This window comes from Haliotis rubra, unplaced genomic scaffold, assembly GCF_003918875.1.
Source record: "Haliotis rubra isolate DU_JTF1 unplaced genomic scaffold, ASM391887v1 Scf148, whole genome shotgun sequence".
NCBI classification, from domain to species: Eukaryota; Metazoa; Mollusca; class Gastropoda; order Lepetellida; family Haliotidae; genus Haliotis; species Haliotis rubra.
The window spans coordinates 1,348,517-1,369,391 of record NW_025765425.1 but is presented as its reverse complement, the minus strand read 5'-3'; the positions used below and the strand labels follow the sequence as shown (position 1 = coordinate 1,369,391).

The 20,875-nt window shown below is 39.6% G+C and overlaps 2 protein-coding genes across 2 annotated transcripts in view; one reads left to right on the top strand and one right to left on the bottom strand.

Annotated features, from left to right (window-relative positions):
- The first annotated feature begins 97 nt into the window (after positions 1-97).
- Positions 98-3,083, top strand: LOC124269840 (DNA repair protein XRCC2-like). Its single transcript, XM_046704876.1, has 2 exons — positions 98-219; positions 1,593-3,083. Exons 1-2 carry the CDS (start codon positions 193-195, stop codon positions 2,442-2,444), a joined length of 879 nt encoding a protein of 292 aa, XP_046560832.1. The 5' UTR covers positions 98-192; the 3' UTR covers positions 2,445-3,083.
- Positions 3,084-9,583: 6,500 nt separating this feature from the next.
- Positions 9,584-20,875, bottom strand: part of LOC124269825 — a 119,718-nt gene continuing 108,426 nt past the window's right edge. The window contains 8 exon segments of the mRNA XM_046704858.1: positions 9,584-13,735; positions 14,431-14,515; positions 15,166-15,395; positions 15,398-15,846; positions 15,894-15,949; positions 15,991-17,213; positions 19,360-19,552; positions 20,161-20,294. Coding sequence (XP_046560814.1) covers positions 13,571-13,735; positions 14,431-14,515; positions 15,166-15,395; positions 15,398-15,846; positions 15,894-15,949; positions 15,991-17,213; positions 19,360-19,552; positions 20,161-20,294 — 2,535 coding nt within the window. The 3' untranslated portion in view covers positions 9,584-13,570.

The following is a 20,875-nucleotide window of genomic DNA, read 5'->3' as shown; positions in this document are numbered from 1 at the left end:
TGCATTTGATACATTTTCATAATTCTCCTCCACATGAATTGCATCTGCTAGTTCGGTATGCGAGAGGTCGTTAGGAAAGTAGTATCACAGGAAAGGAGGGACATTTGAGTGCAGTTTTGGAGGTGCAGCCACCCATCTCAATGGTTACGTGCATGCCATTCGTGACTTGGCGTGTGGGCGAGACTGAAAAGTATGTCAAAATCGGAAAGTGGGGCTCAGGTATATATATGTCAAGGCTTTCATTAGTGTGACGACCGAGTTCTTTTACATGTCTTCCTTTTACTTTCACCCTATCGAAATATGCAATCTCGACATACTCATTGGCCTATTTTATGTCTGGTAAAATGGTGCCGTTAGATGTAATTAGAATGAATTCATGTTCCTTGAAGTTATTGAATATGTGCACTGTATTTGTTTAATATGGACTGACAGATAGGTTTACACTGAGAGTAAGACAGGTGTACTTAGAATGTGCTAAAACATACCCGGTGACCCCGCCGTCGTAAATTATACAAATCAGAACCTTTGCTTAGAAGTATTTAAACATCATCACAGTTTGGCTGACAGTGTCATTGGCAAGTGCTGCAGGCGAGTTGTTTGCCCAGGGTAACTTTATATGACTGAATTTTAAATGAATTTAATTTGTTTAGTGTGATTGTTATGTAAATAAAGTGGTGGATTTTCCTCATGTTATAGTCGTTTGGACACTTAAAGAAACAAAAAGAGACTATCAAACATCTCACTAACTTATATCCTAAATGCAAGGCATCATTCAAGAATGTGGAATGCAACACCACAGTAAATTGACAGGGCTGGATTTAGTGCTTTGTTACTTGCACTGGTGCAACCTAGTTATTAGTCTTACTTGCACCAGGTGCAAGTTAATGTTTGAGAAATGTATCAACAATAAATGTAACATTATATAAGCAGCATATAACTATGTCAGCTCATTTTTCTTCTTAACTTTGAATAATTCAATAGCATATTTCTTTCTTTACATATTGCAAAAAAAGCAACTGGAATTTGGCTGGTGTAACTAGGTTTTTATCTCAGGTTGCAGCTGGTGCAAGTAGGTTCACATCTCTTAAATCAAGCCCTGCCTGAGTAAGCACTGCCATAAAAATGTATGATGTCCCAAAACCTGTTATCTGAAAATATTTAGATGTCAAGAGTGGCTGATGTGGATTATAATACATCCACCCTGTTTTCTTTAATGATCATACTTGTTGATGCAATTGCTAGCAGCACTATGACTACATTGACCTGATTAAGCCTGTGTTATAGTATGGGTGCTACGCTGAGACTAAAGTTCTGAAATTACTTTGTAGAACAGGATCCTGTTGTGCATTTTGCTCAGACTAACTACTGGTTTAAAAATTGATCTTCAGTGCCAATTTCTATTTATGTTAGTATTTTGATTTAACTTTGAACACTAAACTGCAGGATGATATCTCACTGGGCTAGAGCTGCAAAACCACTCACTCACTCACTCACTCACTGATGACTCAGAAATACACTCAAGAGTTAGGTTGTGAGTGAATCAACTCATCTCAATTATATTCAAAGTAGTATGCTCTTTTGCCATTTTTCAGCTGCTTGCTCGACTCGGATCACGACCATGTTTAGAGAAGCTGGAACCCTCTATATTTCCCAAAGGAATCTCTCCAGGGGAGGTGGTGGAACTCTTCGGGGCAGAAGGTACAGGGAAGTCAGAAGTTCTCCTTCACTGCCTCGCTAAATGTATTCTGCCTCCGGAATGGCTGACATTCAACCTTGGTGGACTGGGAGCCAAGGTCATATTCATCGACACAGATTACAAATTCTCGATCTTGCGATTAGTGATCTTACTTGAAAAGAAAATCACAGACATTGTAGATACAGAAGTGGATAAAACAAAACCAACCAGTGATGAGATTGAAGTATTTATTACGAGGTGCTTGAAGAGTTTGTATCTTGTACGATGTAATAGCAGTCATCAATTACTGTGTACTCTTCACAGCTTGGAGACAAATATTGCTGCTGACTCCGACATTGCCTGTATCATGATCGACAGCATCTCAGCTTTCTATTGGATAGACAGATGTAACCATGGTGATGGAGGATCAGCTCATGAAATCAATATGAATAGGATTGTGGAGATACTTCAAACAATTGCCAAGAAGTATAATCTTGTTGTCATGGCTACAAAAGCAGCAGTGTTCAAAGCCAAATTAAGAGACTTTGACAAGGGAGATAATACATCTCCTTTTGGGGAATCCAAACATAAGGGAGACAACTCAAACTTTGCTGAATATTTGGGGAAAACTTGGAATAAGTTTGTTGGGGAACGGTTGATTATGGAGAAAGATGTGACTAGGGGAAAGGCAATTTTCACAGTAAAGCAGAAAAACTCTGGTCAGTCAGTATGTTTTACAGTCTCTGAAAGTGGACTGCAGTTTGAATGATTAGTTTCACTGTGTGGGTACTGGTAAATACAGAGCTGAACAAAGTAGTGTCGCCTGAATCAATCAATCAATTGTTTGCAATTATAAGATCCTAGATTTATCCTGATTATGATCCTTTAGATGTCAGCACCTTAGTGGTATAGTGGATAGAGTTTCGGAAAGACTTCCGCCCGTATCCCTCCTTAAATTTCATCCTAGTCAAATCATATCACCTGAATATATATTCCTCATCTGATAAGGATGAGTTTTAACACGTTTCTTTAATTGTATCTGAACATACTGAAAGGCATATCCAACTTCTAAAAATGCCACACGAAGACATTTTTCCTCATCGTTAAAATTTAGGGGATACAGGGTGGAAGTGTTACCAGAGTTTCTACCCAGAGGGTGGAAGGTTGATTGTTGTATCCCTAGCCTCGTCATCCTGGCTTTGAGTCAGTATGTGTCTGACAAGGGTATCCAATTAAATGGCAGTATGGTAGCTTGGCTAACACAATAGAACCATCATTGGTCTGAACCAGTACAAGCAGCCACACAGGGCTGTGGGGTAGCCTAATGGCTAAAGTGTTCACTCATCATTCCGAAGACCCGGGTTCAATTCCCCACATGGGTACAATCTGTGAAGCCCATTTCTGGTGTCCCCTACCATGATATTGCTGGAATATTGCTTAAAGCAGCGTAAAAACCAAACTCACTCACTCACAAGCAGCCACACACACACATGTTCATGTCACTACCATATAACAAGTGCAACATAACATGCTTTTTACCTCACTTCAGCAAGGAGTGTACATTGTATTCAGTCTATTAATTAGTGCCATGTGTGACAATGGCACAGCGGCCTTGTAATTTACTGTAACCTATGATCAAATTAACTGTTAGACATATAGCCATAACATTCCTGCTTGAAAATGGTACAAGCATCTGTATCCAAACATCACACTCACGAAATAAAAAAGTTGTTATCCATAATCTTCCCACGCCATATGAGGCGGTGGGGTACCCTAGTGGTTCAAGCTTTCGCTCATCACGCCAAAGGCGGGGGTTTGATTCCCCACATGGGTACAATGTGTGAAGCCCATATCTGGTGTCCCCTGATCGAGGTGGTTCCATGGTGATTGAATTAATTAGGGTCAAGTGCTTCACTTAATACCCCAGAGCGCACCCGTCTAGCGTACAAGAGACGATAGTTGTCTCGCGAACACGCGACTGATAAAGTTTGTCTATAGCATGACATTTGAATTGCAAATATTCCCAATAGTATTTCATTGAGACATCAGCTTGAGTGAGATTTACTAGGACTGTAATTTTTCCTAAGCTTATTCCCTCAACTGACACACTGTCATGTAACTTTTGGTGAGATGAAATGTGTTTAGCGTTGCGTTCAAGATTAGTGAATTGTTAGTGTCTGTCTCTACAGTACCTTCCGTGCAGTTTAACATAGATACTGTGCACTTAAAAGAACCCACGAATCCGTTGGTATATGACCAGATGGTGGCCACATGAATACGTGCAAACACCCAGTTGCGGGTACAGCAACGTGCAGTGAGCTTGGACAAAGTACTGTGACTGTGTGTCCCAGTCCACCCAGCTGTGAATGGGTACCTCGTTAGGATGAGAAAGCCACAATAACTCGGTGCGCCTAGTGGCTGCAAGAGTTGTATACTCCCCAGGGAGTTGAGATTGATAATACGAAGTGCTGTTGAGATTGACATCCAATGATCGAGGGAAAAAATACCAGCGCCTTGAGCATGCACTAGTTGCGTGGATATGTACGCTATATAAATATCCTATAATAATAATAATACCCCATTCAGACAGGATACAGACTTTTATCCCTTATTGTCCAGTGCATCCAGGGTAACAAATATCTTTGTCTTTAGGTATGACACAACCAGGCATCAAGCCACTGACTTGATGATATCTAGGGGAGTCTCTTTATCCTCGAGACTAAAGAGATGGTTGTGATATAGCTGAATGATGTACCAATCAGCGTATAGCTGCACCCTCTGTCAAGAAATAAGCACATTCTGTGTGAGTGTGTTTAGTTTTATGCCACACTCAGCTATGTGGCGGCATTCTGTACATAATCAAGTCTGGACCAGACAATCCAGTGATCCACAGCATGAGCATCAATCTACAGAATTAGGCTACGATGATGTGTCATCCAAGTCAGCGAGTCTGACCACTCGATCACGTTAGTCGCCTCTTACACAAGTATGGGTTACTGAAGTTCCGGATAAGAATTGATATTCAGTAACCCATGCTTATCGTAAAAGGCTACTAACGGGATCAGGTGGTCAGACTCACTGGCTTGGTTGACACGTCATCGTATCCCAACTTTTTAGATCAGTGCTCATGCTGTTGATCACTGGATTGTCTGGTCCAGACTCGAATATTTACAGACCGCCGCCATATAGCTGGAATATTGCTGAGTGTGGCGCAATGCTAAACTCACTCTCGCACACACACTTTAAACCCATGAAGATGCTGGTAAACACAGATAACGATATTGAGAATGAGATATTGAGACTTACTGACTTGGTTGATGCCAACTGCATAGATCAATGCTCATGATATCAATCACTGGCTTTACTCATCCACATTAAATCACTTGCAGATCTCCATCATGTAGCTGCGAGTTTAAACGAGGAATCAAAGATTCATTCATTGAAAATGCTAATATGTGATATTGAAATGTAGCATTGTACTTGCTGTATGGATCATTAAATGAAATCTATCCATAATAAGATGTGGTTATTTTTCTTTTTTCATTGTTTAACATGTTCAAGGAATTAACTAAATGCTCTCTGCACGCATAGTGGGCAATATTTGTTTCCAGTGTACTGCAAATATTGCTAAAATTGATCAAATTTGAGTTCAAAATATCTCTTTTTTTTTTGTTTCACAATTTTTATTTTAGCTTTAAGTATGCATGTAGCCAATGTTTGTTTTGGATGGAAATCTCTTGAAGGGGCGGTGGCCTAGTGGTTAAAGTGTTCGCTCATCACACCAAAGTCATGGGTTCAATTAAGCACATGGGTAAAATGTGTGACGACCATTTCCTGTGTCCCCCCACCGTGATATGCTTGAATATTGTTAAAAATCAGTGTAAAACGATACGCACACACTTTTATTGAATTCCTTGGACATCTGAATCGAATATTGGAGAAAACGCACACACAAAAAAACACATCTTTTTCCCAACTTGTTGCAACTGATGCATTGTTCATAATCTTAGATTATTCTTAGATAATAGATTATGAATGAAACCATATGCTGAGTACCATCAAACAATGGTGTAACACTATCATCATATTTCTGATACCATGCTGATCATTGTACCACTATTGTGATAGTATTGGTACATTATAAGTTACAGGGTTTTATACAGGTTTTATCCACCGAGCCGGACATGGTACCAACTAGTCGATCTGAACCACTGGTTCACGGTTCACTGACTGCAGTGGATGCATGCTTTTTCCATGGGTCAGGGTAGAAATTATTTATTCTCCCTCGCAAAGATTTATGCCCCGCTGGCCGGTGTACAGCCATGCACTGGGCATATATGGTAATTTGTTCAGGGTCACGTGGACCAATCAGAGATCGAGGTGTTTACATGAGGTAGGATAATGCTGATTGTTGTACCTCTGTGAGTATTGATACAATGCAGGTTTGTTGTACCACTGTCAGGGCAATATTAGCAATAGGGCTGGGACAGGTCCAACTTTTCTACCTGGGAACCAAACCCCTATTACCCTACCCTACCCAGACACCCGATACGTTAATTCCTGACATCAAATTTGTAAGAAATGGCAATATATTCTCCAGCTCGGAGGAATTTTTTTGAGTTTTTCAATATCTTATTCATGTACATGTATTATATTAAAAACAGGTGACTGTAAATAATGTTTACATCTTCAAAGACGATACAACCTCTGAATCATGAAAGAATAACATATTACATTGTTTAATCTATTAGTCACATGATCATAACGGGTCCGAGTATTGAGACAGGTACCAAGGTCCAACTCATTACCCACCCGTCCTGGGTATCCGGGTTACCCGTTCCAGACCATCCTCGATAATCTCCAGGGTATACGTTACGATCACTCTCCACTATACCCTGGATGCATCCACGGCTCGATAATTATATTACCTCCCTTTGCTGGTTCCGCATTCTCACAATAGCCAATCATCTAAGCCGCCGTTACATCCGAGCTTGCCAGTGTCAACAAAGATAGCAATCGCAGTAGCGAAGGTTTGTTCGCAGCGCCACTCAGATTTTTGGGGAAATCATACAGACAAATTGACAGATCTGGAACTTTCAAAAAATATATGCAAGAACTCCTACCTCTTTCAGAGTACCTCTGCATCAATTGTGTTGCCAAGTTTAACGGTTAGATAATTTAAGAAGCGAAAGTGAGTTGTGATTGATTTGCTTAACTTCCCAGCGTAGACACCTGATTGAATAAAAAGTCAGCAAAGGGAGGTAATATAATTATCGGGCCAAGTCGGATGCATCCAGGGTATATTGGAGAGTGATTGTAACGTATACCCTGGAGATTATCGAGGATGGTCCCAGACCTAATTGGCATCTTGTCAATTGTTGTACCACTCTCAAGGCTTAGTATCGTTACAATACTAATCATTATACACATATTGTTGTGGTACATTGCTGATTGTGGTACCAGTACTTAGGTCAATGTTTATACCTACACCATTGCTGTCCATGACTGAACAGTTTCTTTAAACAGTTGGAAACAAACATGTGTCCGGTTCATTTTGTTGAAGCCACAATAACAAAATATTTTAAAAACATTTTCCTGCCAAATTCAAGAAGTTGTGTGTAGGGAAGAAACAATTACCCATTAGTATCTTGAAAACGGCATGACTTTGTTTTTATTGTATTATTGACTATGTTTTGTAAAGAAAAGTTCAGGAATAGAAATAAGACTGAAAATTACAAATCTGAATATATTTCCTCAAAAGGCTTCACAACATGTTTGCATTTGGCCGAATAAGAAGAACATGCTCTTCTGAAAATATTTGTTCCCTCTTTACATGTTTTGAGGATTGTTGAAATACGTAAACCAGTCTCACCAGTATGATTTATTAGGAATACATAGATGTCATGTATTATATATACCAAGATCAGATGGACCTGTGTTGATGATTTTACTCAGCTTCTTTCACTTTGACTGTGTTTCAGTGGGTACTTGGAATTAGTGGTAGGTCAGGGTGTTCTTGCTAAATCTTTCAGCTGCAGTTGTCTAGCAGTAAGACCCAGTAGCCCTTGGCCAGATGTATAGAACAGACATGAGAACTGTCTACGGATCCGGGATTTTGGTTTCATTTTGAACGTTTTTGAGATGAATGTAAATCTGCAATAAAATACCCCCAAGACCCCCCAGTTAAATTTTCAGTGTTTTTTGTGCTTTGCTGTTCTCATGTCTGATAGAAGCCCTGTTTATATGGGTCCCATTGTTTATGTTCCATATTGCAGGCCTGGTGCCCCCCGCCGTGATATTGCTGGAATATTGCTAGAAGCAGCGTAAAACCAAACTCACTCACTCACTCACTCACCATATTGCTGTCAGGATTATGGAAAAGGAACATAATCTTTGTTTAATGACCATGCTTGTAGCCAGAGTGTGAGTACTGGATTTATCATTGCTTATTAACAGTTTTCACATGGGAGAGAAGCTTAAAGTGAGGCAGATCTCAGATGTTTACGGGGCGGTGGGGTAGCCTAGTGGTTAAAGCGTTGGCTCGCCACGCCGAAGACCCGGTTTCGAATACCCGCATGGGTACAATGTGTGAAGCCCATTTCTGGTGTTCCCCGCCGTGATGTTGCTGGAATATTGCTAAACGCGGCGTAAAATCAAACTCAGTCAGTCAGATGTTTACCAATACTATGAAACAAACAAGTCGACTGTCTATCCATTATGTCTAAGCACAAGAAAGATACATTTTGTTGTTCCTTGTACCAGGTAGCTATGAGGTCAACGCCTCAAGATAGGGTCAGCTGGGAACTCAGTTCAAGCCTATCTTTATGTGATCATGTCAAGATTGTGTCTATCTCATGTGTATATTCGAGTCATTAGTAAGATGACAGTAGATGACCTCTATTGTTTGAGCAATTGTTTCATTACCCTGATTCAAGTTCATTGCTAGTGGGCGGTGGGGTAGCCTAGTGGTTAATGTGTCCGTTCGTCACGCCGAAGACCCAGGTTCGATTCCCCACATGGGTACAATGTGTGAATCCCATTTCTGGTGTCCCCCGCCGTGATATTGCTGGAATATTTCTACAAGCGGCGTAAAACAATACTCACTCACTCACTCATTGCTAGTGAACGAATCCTACCCAACATCCTCATATGACTGGATTTGACATATATTGATTTTGACTATGGAGATAGGGTCATGCTTTTTGTGCTAGGTAGGTAATATTTTATATGCACCCATAAATTCTTTCATTTGCTTCCCTTTGTCATCCAGGATTCAATAATCATAGGTTCAAATCCAATATAAGCCCAATTTATCGTTTGGTTTGTCAGCACCAAATCTCAAGCTGCCAAACATGGTCACCCATCGGGATCGGGTGGTCAGGCTCACTGACTTGGTTGACACATGTCATCGGTTCCCAATTGCGCAGATCGATGCTTATGCTGTTGATCACTGGATTGTCTGGTCCAGACTAGATTATTTACAGACTGCCGCCATATAGCTGGAATATTGCTGAGTGCAGCGTAAAATTAAACTCACTCACTCACTTCCTGTGAAGATCTGGGTTAGAATTGATCTTCAGTAACCCATGCTTGTCGTAAGAGGCGACTAACTGGATCGGGTGGTCAGGCTCGATGACTTGGTTGACACGTCATCGGTTCCCAGTTGCGAAGATCGATGCTCATGCTGTTGACCACTGAATTGTCTGGTCCAGACTAGATTATTTACAGACCGCCGCCATATAGCTGGAATATTGCCAAGTGCGGCATTAAACAACCAAACATAAACTCCAATACTCAAGTCAATCAGTGGATTGTTTGGTCCAGACTGGAATATTGATGGAGTGTGTGGTTAACAGTAAAACACACACCCTCACTTGATCCGTGAAATGTGGACAGAAGCTGGTGGAGTATGTTTGTGTATGTTTATTACAGGTGACTAGATGACTCGCGATGATGCTGATAAGGAACAAAGATGTTTGACATATTTATGTATATTGTAACGATGAAAGACAAGCAGCAATGATGTGGCCTCGATATCATGAAATGAACATCATACATTATAACAACAACAGGGTAATGATAAACAACTCCATGTTTGGAAATCTTCACATAAAGAAAAATTACATTTTAATGTGCAGAACACAGTCATGCCTTTACTTTAAGTAGGCTGCATGATTTTTCAACTAAATACTGCTCAAAAGAAGTTAAGAAACACCTGATTCCTTGACACTTGGAAGTATCAGTTGCTCCTTAACCTCTTTTGAATAGTATTAATTTGTCTGGAGAGGTGTCCTTTCTTATTATTCTATGAGATTGTAGATTTTTTCAAACTACAAATACTGTATTTGACTGAAAATAGCTATTCAACTATTCAGATATTTAATTATATATTCTATACAGTTAAAAATATTTAAGTACAAGTATGCCTGTATACTGCTCAAAACATCTTGAACACCTTCATCTGGAAGGGTGTCTGTTGTAACCTCGTCGAGCCATAAACTTGCATTTGAAAAAATCAGCGTTCTTTAACTTTGTTTGAACGGTATATATAATATTCATAAAGTTAAACAGAACTCTCTTTTTTTCATTGCTCCATGACCAAACCTGTACTTGTCTTTAGCCTTCATATTGAAATACCGATACAGAAAGTCTGTAACATCCAAAATAGCTGGGTCTGGCCTTACTTCCAGTAGAAGGAATTGGTGATTAATCAAAGATAACAGATTTGCAATTATACTTTTTATGTGAAGATTCTCATCCATGGCTGGGTTCTATATTATACTACTCAACTTTTGACAAGAATATTCTTTGTCCATGTTGGGACTGGATGATACTTACTGCTTGTTGTACACATGGTGATAGTGTTTCAGGAAAACAGCATTTTTCAGCTTCATGATAAATTGTGATTTTTGTTACATTATGTCCGATACAGATATCCTTATCTAAAGTTGAGTAGTATATAACCAGTGTTCAACGTTGTAGTGAAAGTCAAAGACTGACACTTATTCTAAAAGTTACAGATGTAGTGTCACCCTTGATACAAATATACTACTCAAAAAAGGTAAGGAACACCCATTTCTTACATATTGCAATAGTTAATCTGTCATCCCATTTCTTTTGAGTAGTATACAACAGGGACACCTTGACAATCCTTAATTTTGAACATTGGTTGCATAGCAACAACAATAGCAACATATCCGTAACCAACACAAACATGATATTTGGTAGAATTCATAGAGACAGTTCAAACATTGACAATATAAAACTAGAAACATTCCTGTTGATATATATTAAGGCTTGTGAAATGTACAGTCACCCCATCAATACTCCGCGGGAATTGTATACATTAATTCTTGCCCTAAAAGGTGAATACTTGACCAAAGGGTGAGTGAGTCAGTATGGTTTTACACCGCTTTTAGTAACATTCCAACAATATCAGCGGGGGACACCGTAATGGGCTTCACACATTGCACCCATGTGGGGAATCGAACCCGGGTCTTCGGTGTGACGAGCAAACGCTTCAACCATTAGGCTACCCACCAGCCCAAAAGACCTCAAAATAGACACATATTTCTGCTATGCAGCCAATTGGTCATATGTAATCACAGGTGATGAATTACTGTAGCGTGTACAAACCCGCCAAGTATTGATGATGGCACAGTTTAAGTAAGCAGCTATAATCGGCTCTCCATACCGTATATCCCAGAACAAGTGCAGCCATTGGTTAGAATCACTATACACTATCACATGATCTAAGCAAAATATATTATCATGGTTTACATTATGTACAGTATGGTAACAATGTAAAAGTATTGACAATGTTATGGTGTACAGTCCTGTAAACATGGCAAACCTGTCATCCATTATGATCACAACTTGGCAATGTATATCAAAGCTTCATTTAAATACACAATATGGCTGCAATATATACATTCTTCAAATGATCACAATTTGTAAAAAATATATTTTCATGATCATTTGAAACATTTTGTAGGTCATTGACATAGATTTGTACATTGTATAAACACACTTGTCAATCACAGCATTGACTCATATTTGACCTGTTCCGTTAATCTGTTTGATTTGCATCCTCTGCAAAATTTTATTGAGGAATGTTATTTTAATTCATTATTTTAGAAATTCAAACATTTATTGATTTTGAAACCGCAAACAGAAGTTTACTGTATTATTTCAATATTTATTACAAAATATATCAGATTTAAGACCGGAAGAGATCACCTATGATTGTACACTGAATGGTTATGAATGTTATGTACAGGTTTATAACGTATAACACTAACACCAATACCGTTTCTTATCATGTTGAATGATGTGATCCCAAAGAAAGTGATCTGATCTGATCATCACTTGTTCTACCTGTTTGTTTCTGTGATACACAACAACCTACGTCTTGTGCCATTGTGAAGGAATACTCAACATTGAAACAAAATTACTTTGGCTCCATGAAAATCTATTCTCTGACGATTCCTTCCAATATACATTATATATTATCACAGCATTATCACAGATTAGCGAGACTTGTATTTACACGGAAGGGATATGTTCCAAGTTTAGACTGCATATTCTATGAAATATAGAGAGAGAATTCAAAATAAACCTGTAAAAATATTACAGAAACTTGTCATTCATATGATGGTAGATTGATTAGAAAATTTAAATCATAAAATATATTACACGTCCCGCATGTATTAGCATTAGTCACTTCTAAAAAATCATTGATTTGTTGAGAGCTCAGTTTTAAAATTTTAATGTTTGTGCAATGTCAAAAGGTAAACAAGACTTCACAGTATTGCCTCCCTTGATGAGAGTTTGTTCACAAGATATTCGAGATTCATGTTCATTAAGATGATATACAGCAAGATGAACCCAATGGTCAGAGTGTCAACAATACATCACTAATGCCTTGAAATTAAACGCACAAATGTTCAAGATCCACCTCGGCATCCATGAAGGTTTTTGCAGTGGTCCGAAACCTCCCCTCCTTCCTGTGTTAACACTGTGTAGTCCAATGCCTCCAGCAGAGCCATTCTTTTGCATGCATCCTACTAATATGACACAGGAATTTGTTCAATCAACACTGCACTTCTCCAAATGTTCATACTGACACAAACACACAAGCATTCACTGTTCCCTATCCCGAAGTAAATGTATAGTCACAGCCATTGTTCTCAGAGCTGCTACTTGTGACAGTTTTGTAAATGTCTTGTCATCCATGCCCTCGATAATCACAGAAATGGTTCTTCCTAGTCTTTGTAAATGTGTTGTGATTCCATATCCATCAGTGACAGAAATGGCTCTTCCAAGTCCTTGTGAGCCAGATGCCCTTGTCTCAATTTGCAAATCACCTTGATACCTGTAAGTGACACAGTAGGGCCTACGCTGGAGTTTCCTTCACCACACCGCCAGAGAATCACCGGTCATGTGTCTTAACAAATAAACCAATGGCCTGCCCTTGAGCTAACAGATTCACTGGTACAATAGTTCCAATACCATTTTCAAAGGTAAGGGGTTGTTTGACCCATAAGTACATCATTTCGAAACTCATCTCACAATCACTGCTTTTCACAAGATTCCTCTACTAGGCTTCTGCTGAATGAAGTTTTAAATCCAGCCATTCCCAACAACATCTACAGTGAAATTTCACCATGAACAGTCTGCCACTGTTTCAAAACCACACCTCTTTCAGTTGCTCACATACATGCTCTGTTGGCAAAGTCCATGTACCTTTGAGCTCACTGATTATTTACTGTCCTGCAAGAAACTGACATCTTTGACAGGGATGTACCAAGTTCCTCTGCCTGAAGCTGCCTGATGTTATTCTCTGCCCGTTGAGAGAATGAGGTGGAACTGTTCCCTTCCAGAACCTGTGCAAGGTTAATCGCTGCCTTGGGAGAGACTGAGGTACTTGACGGAACCATTGCTCTTGTTACTTGTAATCGAAGAGGTGCTTGACATCCTGTTCCTCATGTAGGATGGAAGCTTTGGGGTGTTGGTGTCCCGACAGAACTCCAGGATTGGATCATTGGTCCAGATCATCTGCTGGAAGAACAGACAGGAATTAATGAATGTAGCAAACTGATTGTTCCATGTGAACCTCTATACAAGATGGTAGGATGGGTTGTTATGTGTAATGTGATGTTAGATCTGGGTTCGAATTGATCTTCAGTAACCCATGCTTGTTGTAAAAGGCGACTAACGGGATCAGGTGGTCAAGCTCGCTGACTTGGTTGACACATGTCATTGTATCCCAGTTGTGCAGATAGATGCTCATGTTGTTGATCACTGGATTGTCTGGTCCAGACTCGATAATTTACAGACTGCCGCCATATAGCTGGAATATTGTTGAGTGCGACGTAAACTAAACTAAACTAAACTCACTCTCACTCACTCACTCACTGTAATGTGATGCTACAAGTTACAAGTGAAGTGTTCACTCCTAAGGTTGAAAGACTAAATGTCTGCTGTCACAAGCTAGAGCTCATAAATATTTCAAAGTAAATGAGATTTGTATTTTTATTTTACTGAGTTTTGGTCAGCTGAATATAGACATCCGCTCAATAGAAACATCCACATCTTTATCTTCTAAATCTTTTAGCTGTTTGATTCATAAACTACTGTTAAAAAATTGTTTGTCTTACAAAAAGTAAAGTAAAAACCAGTTTTGACAAGCTGCTAATTACACAGGGATCTGGTCTCAACTACATAATGGATGTGTTGGAGAGTAGAATGCCCACCTCATTTGGTGCCCTCTTCCACTTCAACACTGCCTCATCATCCCCAAACGATCCCGACAGACTGAGTATCAGGTCATCTTTCCGCCTGCAGAAAGAAAACATATTGAGAATAAACAAGGTGCAGCAAGGTAGGTAGCTTAGACAGTAGCGACAAGATGAAGGTCTTGAAGTGATGCTTTCAATCTGGCTCCAATTTTCAGTCTGAGCTGTAATTAATGTATTAAACAGACTTGTTCTTGTGTAATTAGTGGCCTGAGTAACTGCTTGAAGACACTGATGCAGTACATTGGTATGAATCAGTATAATATAAGCTTGCTAGAGGGAATCCAGCAGTTATGTTAATGTCAGCTGGATTGATCTGTAATATATATTATGCAAGATAAAGAGGGTGAGTATGGTTTTACCAGTAGTTATGGATTGATATCTCACCAGAAATGGACATTGATCATGTAACCTGTACAATAGAGATATATAATGCAAGATAAAAGAAGACCTAGATGAAAACATGCCTATATTTTGATGGTGTTAAATATGTTCTTGACATCTAGTTCTGCCGTTGTTGTGATGTTTAATTCTATCACAGAGAAATATATGACCATGACATCAGCACAAATAGAATCAAGGCGAGCAAAACTTGAAAACAGTGATGGGGGGGAATATTGCTACGATTTGTTTTCAAGTCTGTAAATTAACTCTGTAATATAAAGAATTTCATTTTCACATAATTGTACTTACTTGAGGCGGACTAGACATTTAACCGGCTTGTCCGATATCTTGACCTTAGCTTGAACATAGAGGTCAGCTGCATAGAGAGATTCTGCCATGGTTGCCAGGGAGACACTGCTGGTTCCCCTGGAAACATCACTGTGTAAGGAGTCACCTCGGAGGAAGACCGCCCGCCTCTGATCAGGACTGGAAGTATCCTGGTCACGTGAAGGAGTCGATAAGTTGTCAAAACTTGACCACCCTTCGAACTGTGGGTCGTTCCAAATGTTGGTGTTTGGAGGTACTTGGCCATTTTCTGCTCCAGGGAGTAATCCTCAGGAAAGATGAAGTTATCTGGGTTAAAGTTGGACAAGTTGTTGTTGGACTGACTGGCAAACTGTTTCAGATCTGGTTGTGAGTCAATGGATGGCCTGTGGCTCTTGGAAGGCTGCGAAACAGAGTCAAGGTCAGAACAGTCTATGGAAAGGGTCGACAGCTGGCTCTCACAGTCCGTGTCTACATGGTAGCCTGTGAAGTCTATCCTCCACTGGGTTTCCTGGTTCTTTGGTTTCAAGTTGCCCGTCGAACTGGACACAGAGTCCATTCGACCTTGCAAACCTTTTGGGACACTGGAAACCACCTCCTTCGTACCACAGTCTTTACCATGTCCAGAATGTTGCCCAAACTGGATGCTTTCTTCACCTGCTTGTCCTCAGCTTCAACAAACACATCATCATCTGACTCTGCATATTCTTTACCAATGCCATTCTGTTTTGTTTTCAAGTGTTTCATCTGACCAGATTCTCTGCGGAGTCTTTTAAAGGATTCATTGCAGTTGGGAGACTCGGCACTTACACTGTCTGATCCAGCTTCCTTTGCACTGGCATAATCTGTTTCCGTGTCTGTACACTTGGTTGGAGAAGAACTGGCATCTGTGTGTTCCCCTGAGCAAGATCCCCAAGCTCACAGCTCTGGGGTAAGTCACTGTCATTAATATGTCCATTAACCTGTTTGGCATTACTATTGGAAGCACTTTTACAATCTGATGATTTGACAGAGCCATTTCTCTCCCTCACAGAGGTGGTTTGGAGAGAACCATCCACCTCAGAACCTATCCTGATCCCTGAATCAGCACTTAAAGACTTCGTGTCTGCGAACCTGGGTTTTATTTTGGCTGAGCCATCATGCTCGTTTGAGTCCAAGGTGTTGTCACCACTCTGTGTGTCGTCAATTGAGTCAGGCACTGTTGTCACAGATTGGTCTGCATGTTGATGATCTGTCTCTGAGACACGACCGCTGTTCTCTGTAGTCAGTTCATGTGAGAAAGTGCCGTTGCACACGGGGCTCGAAACTGGCGTTTCTGATACACTGTCCTGTTGTGCAGAACTGTTACATACATCACCATTGGACAACACAGAGTCTGATTCCGAGATTTTGGTAGTTTCTCTTGTAAACAGCTTTCTTGGCCCCTTCCCTTCAGCCTCATTGGTATAACCGTCTGAGGCTTCATCCGGTTCTTTGGTTTCTTCAATGTTGGCAAACAGACTTGGATTCTGGTCCTGGTACTGTAGTTGATTATTACCAAAACTTTTGCCATAGCTGTCGAACCAATAACTTGGGGATGTCATGTCCAGACACTGACCAGGTGGAGATCTGGAATAGTTGGCAGGTGAGGATGACAGCAGTTTGTTGCAGGAGATGTCCACAGCACCACAGTCAGACAATGCTCCTGTACTAGCCGTGGGAGTGGAACTGTCGCCGAGATTAATGTTCAACCTCCGAGATTCAAATGGCTTTGGCATGATGTCAGGACTGTTGATGTTTTTGAAGTAGAGCTCACGGACCCTTTCCTCAACTGCCCGGATGGGATCATATGGATCCACCTCCTCCATGGAGCGACTCAGGTACATGTTTTCCGGGATGTTCTCAGAAAATGATGCTTCAGATGGAGTCAGACTAGGCATGTGTTCCACGACTTCATAGATGATGAGGTTGCCCTCGCCGGTGCCGATCCAGACCGTATTGTCATTGGGGAGAATAGCTGTGATCCTGGCTCTGTTAAAGTAGCTGTCATCCTCCTGAAATGAGAGATGTATTTTTCAGATCAGATTGTTTTGAGTCAAGTTGGGCAGATGCCTATTCAGTGGGTTACATAGGGATGGAAGCATGGTAGCTCAACTAAAGTATGTATGCTGTACCCGAAACATGTCTCAGAAAATACAGGAATTAATTGCTTCATGATTTTTAAATAAATTATTGAAGCTTCATTGTCATGAAAATATCATCAGTTACCATCTTTCATTTTGTACATTATAAAAATAAACGTTAACATTACATTGTATAGTGTCATCCCTAGAAATTGTAGATACAAAAATATTTTCGGGGTATAACTTTAGATTTTTGCAATATATTGTTACACAGAAACAGTGCAGAGAGGAGACATGTTGGGGTGACAAGGTGGGGTGACAAGATTTAAACTGTTGCTAGGCAACAGTTGTAAAGCTATGAATAAATTGGCATGGTGAATGAGTCTTAGTGCAATGATTGGTTCCCTTCTGCAAGACAAGTTCAAAGCTATTCAGAATTTCATCTGACTTAGCAGGGAGGACTCATGCAATATGTTCATGCTGTAATATCACACAGATCCAACTGACAACACGGGAATTCATTCACAATGGCATCACACCGATTTGATAAAGTGATCTTAGTGTTCCCATACTTTCAAAGCTTATGCCGCTCTTAGCACTAGGAGTGAGTAGTGAGCAAGTATGGTTTTACGCCGCTTTTTAGCAATATTCCAGTAATATCATGGCGGGGGGCACCAGAAATGGGCTTCACACATTGTACCCATATTGGGAATCAAACCTGGATCTTTGGTGTGACGAGCGAATGCTTTAACCACTAGGCTACTCCACTGCCCTCATCGCACTATGATCACATTGTGGAATGGGACCTTAACTACGGCAAATTATTTACACAGTTTTCATTTTCAGTCCCTGTATGTCTGAACCATGACAGTTGTTTCTATCCATTCTTGACCTTAAAGATGCATGCCAAAGTCAAGCAGACTAAAGTGATGTTGAGCTCAACTGTTAGAGAGATTAAATGAAAATCGTGTAGTTACGAGTGATTGTGAGCTAGCTGGAGTCATACAGAGACTGTGACAAGTGATGATTATAAAACTACCAAGCAGTTGCTATCAAGACACAATAAATAAATATTACAGAAAGTGAAGAAATTTCCATGAACAGATTTACAAGTACCTAACATTAGTAAGATAGAGACCATGGTAGCATTGTACTGTAGATAATTTTGAAAACTGATTTTTTCTTCCATCATATAAATTGTGAATAAAGTAGAAAGACTTTGTTTGGAATGGACAGTTGATGTTTTTAAGACTATAAAAAAAAATTTATCAGCTCTTTTTTATGTATCAGCTCTTTGTTTTTCATAATTTTACTCCACACACAAAAAGATGAAAATGCTCAGACACTGACATATATTGCATGTACTACATTGGTTACCATAACAACTGCAATACAACTAGAATTCTTATTATTTCCCATTGTGTTTTGGTTAATGAATCATATTTTAGTAATGCTTAATATGCTTAATCATGATAACATCACAACTATAGTTAATATATTTTTTCATTAGGCCTTTTTTTGTTGTTAACTGGCTTTCAAACATTTTGGCCTAAAATTCAACATAGGGGGTCAAGCAAGTAATTAAACTTAGCAGTATCGATACTAAGGAGTACAAGCAAACTTCAAGGCCACACCATTGGTATACTTGTGAAATATTACCAAAACATCACTAACACAATTTATTACAATTAAGTTTTCTTCACCATTTACCATCATCATTAATGAAGAGCAGTGATAAAATATCTTCTGTGTTTTGTTCCTTTTACCTAATTCTAAAACAAAGTTAGCCCAATTTCCAGGTGTGAAAACTCATTATCATTATTTTCTAATAAGATTTTCGTTGTTGGTTGGTCTCATAAACCAATTAAAGAAAATATAAGGTCATTATGTTGGTATCAAGAACGAGATGGTAATTTAATTATTTCCCCAAATGTTCAGATTCATCAAGCAGGATGTTTCTCCACATACAAACCACAGTGCATGCACGTCTACGGAGCCTATGTGACGCTAGTGGCATCTACAGTAGGCATGATAGTATATTGTCTCTTACTCGCCAGATCCACTTCTGCGAACCCACCTTGCGCAGATTTGGGTATTTCCCTGCTCGCGTGTCGTACAACATCTTGCAGCTCAGTGTTTGGATGTCCCATAATTCCAAGATGGATGACCCCCGGATTGAGATCCAGACTCCCGGTCGGCCTGGTGCCAGCGACAGGATATGGTCGTATGGATTGGACGACACTGTGAAGTTGTCCATGGCATCGAGGGTGCTGAACACATAATGGAAATATTAACTTAACTCTATAATGTGAGTGAGTTTAGTTTTATGTGGCTTTTAGCAATATTCTAGCAATATCACAGCAGGGGAACACCAGAAATGGGCTTCACACATTGTACCCATGTAGGGAATCAAACCCAGGCCTTCAGTGTGACAGCAAATGCTTTAACCACTAGGCTACCCCACTGCCTCCTGTAGAATGTGAATGAACTGTACATATTCATCTCACAATCAATCTTTGTCTTGTGCAGTCAAGTTTGGGTTAAATATTTTCATGAAGATCTGGGTAAGAGTTTCTTTTCAGCCTCTTTCTGGTGTTCTCTGCTAGAATATTGTTACGCCCTAATGCATAGTTTTTAAGCATGCTAACTGTTTTTATTAAAGTGGGGGCCTGGGGTAGAATGTGACCCATGAGCTCAACTGGGAAGTCATGTAAGAATTAGTCGATAGAAAATATGATATGACCAAATGGATCATCTGATCAGACTTGATGACTCAATTATTTACAGACCTCTGACATGTAGCTGGAATATTGTAGTGTAGCATTAAACAAATACATAATTACTTAAACATTAATATTAACTTTTACCCATAACCTACCTTGCATGGATGATGAACACTTTATTTCCACATGCACACCAGAGGTGGTTGTCAAGCAGCTGTACGCACATGACTGGAGACTGACCAATGGGAATGTACATCACGTCATAGGTTGGCATGATCTCATTCACAGCCTGAAATTAATTATTGTTTTATTCATTATAACCAAAAACAAAGATAGTTGTAACATAACATGATTAGACATTATCATGGAGAGGAGAGCATTCCATGTCATTGGCGTTCATGAATATCTTAAATTGCAGGCAGTTTCAGGAAAGTGATAGTGGGAGAATTAAGGGAGATAACTCATGACCGATTGTGGTCTCCTTTGGTCTTGCAAGCTAACAAATGATTTAAAATTTGTATGTGAATTGTGGAGAATATTTTCTGATTGCTGAAAGAAGACATAAATCTGTACTCCCTAAACACTGCCTTTGAAATAGCACTGCTATCTGTCCTCAGTTTTTAATATTTATAGAACTGGACAACTTTCTCAAATTACCATAGATTGTATCACCAGACTGTCAGTAAATAGAATGCTAGAAGGTTTTGTATAAAATCAATATAAAATATATCAATATAACAAAATTTGAATAATTCTTTCATGAATGTCAATATTTTATTCATCAAAATGCAAAGATGTAAAACAATAATTGAGCATACAGTATATTGATCATACCAAAATGTGAAACACTCAGCAATGTGAGAGAGCATT

Coding starts and splice junctions, on each gene's coding strand:
- LOC124269840 (XM_046704876.1), top strand. CDS start 193: ATGTCAAAATCGGAAAGTGGGGCTCAG. Junction 220..1,592: donor AATCGGAAAGTGGGGCTCAG/GTATATATATGT, acceptor GCCATTTTTCAG/CTGCTTGCTCGACTCGGATC.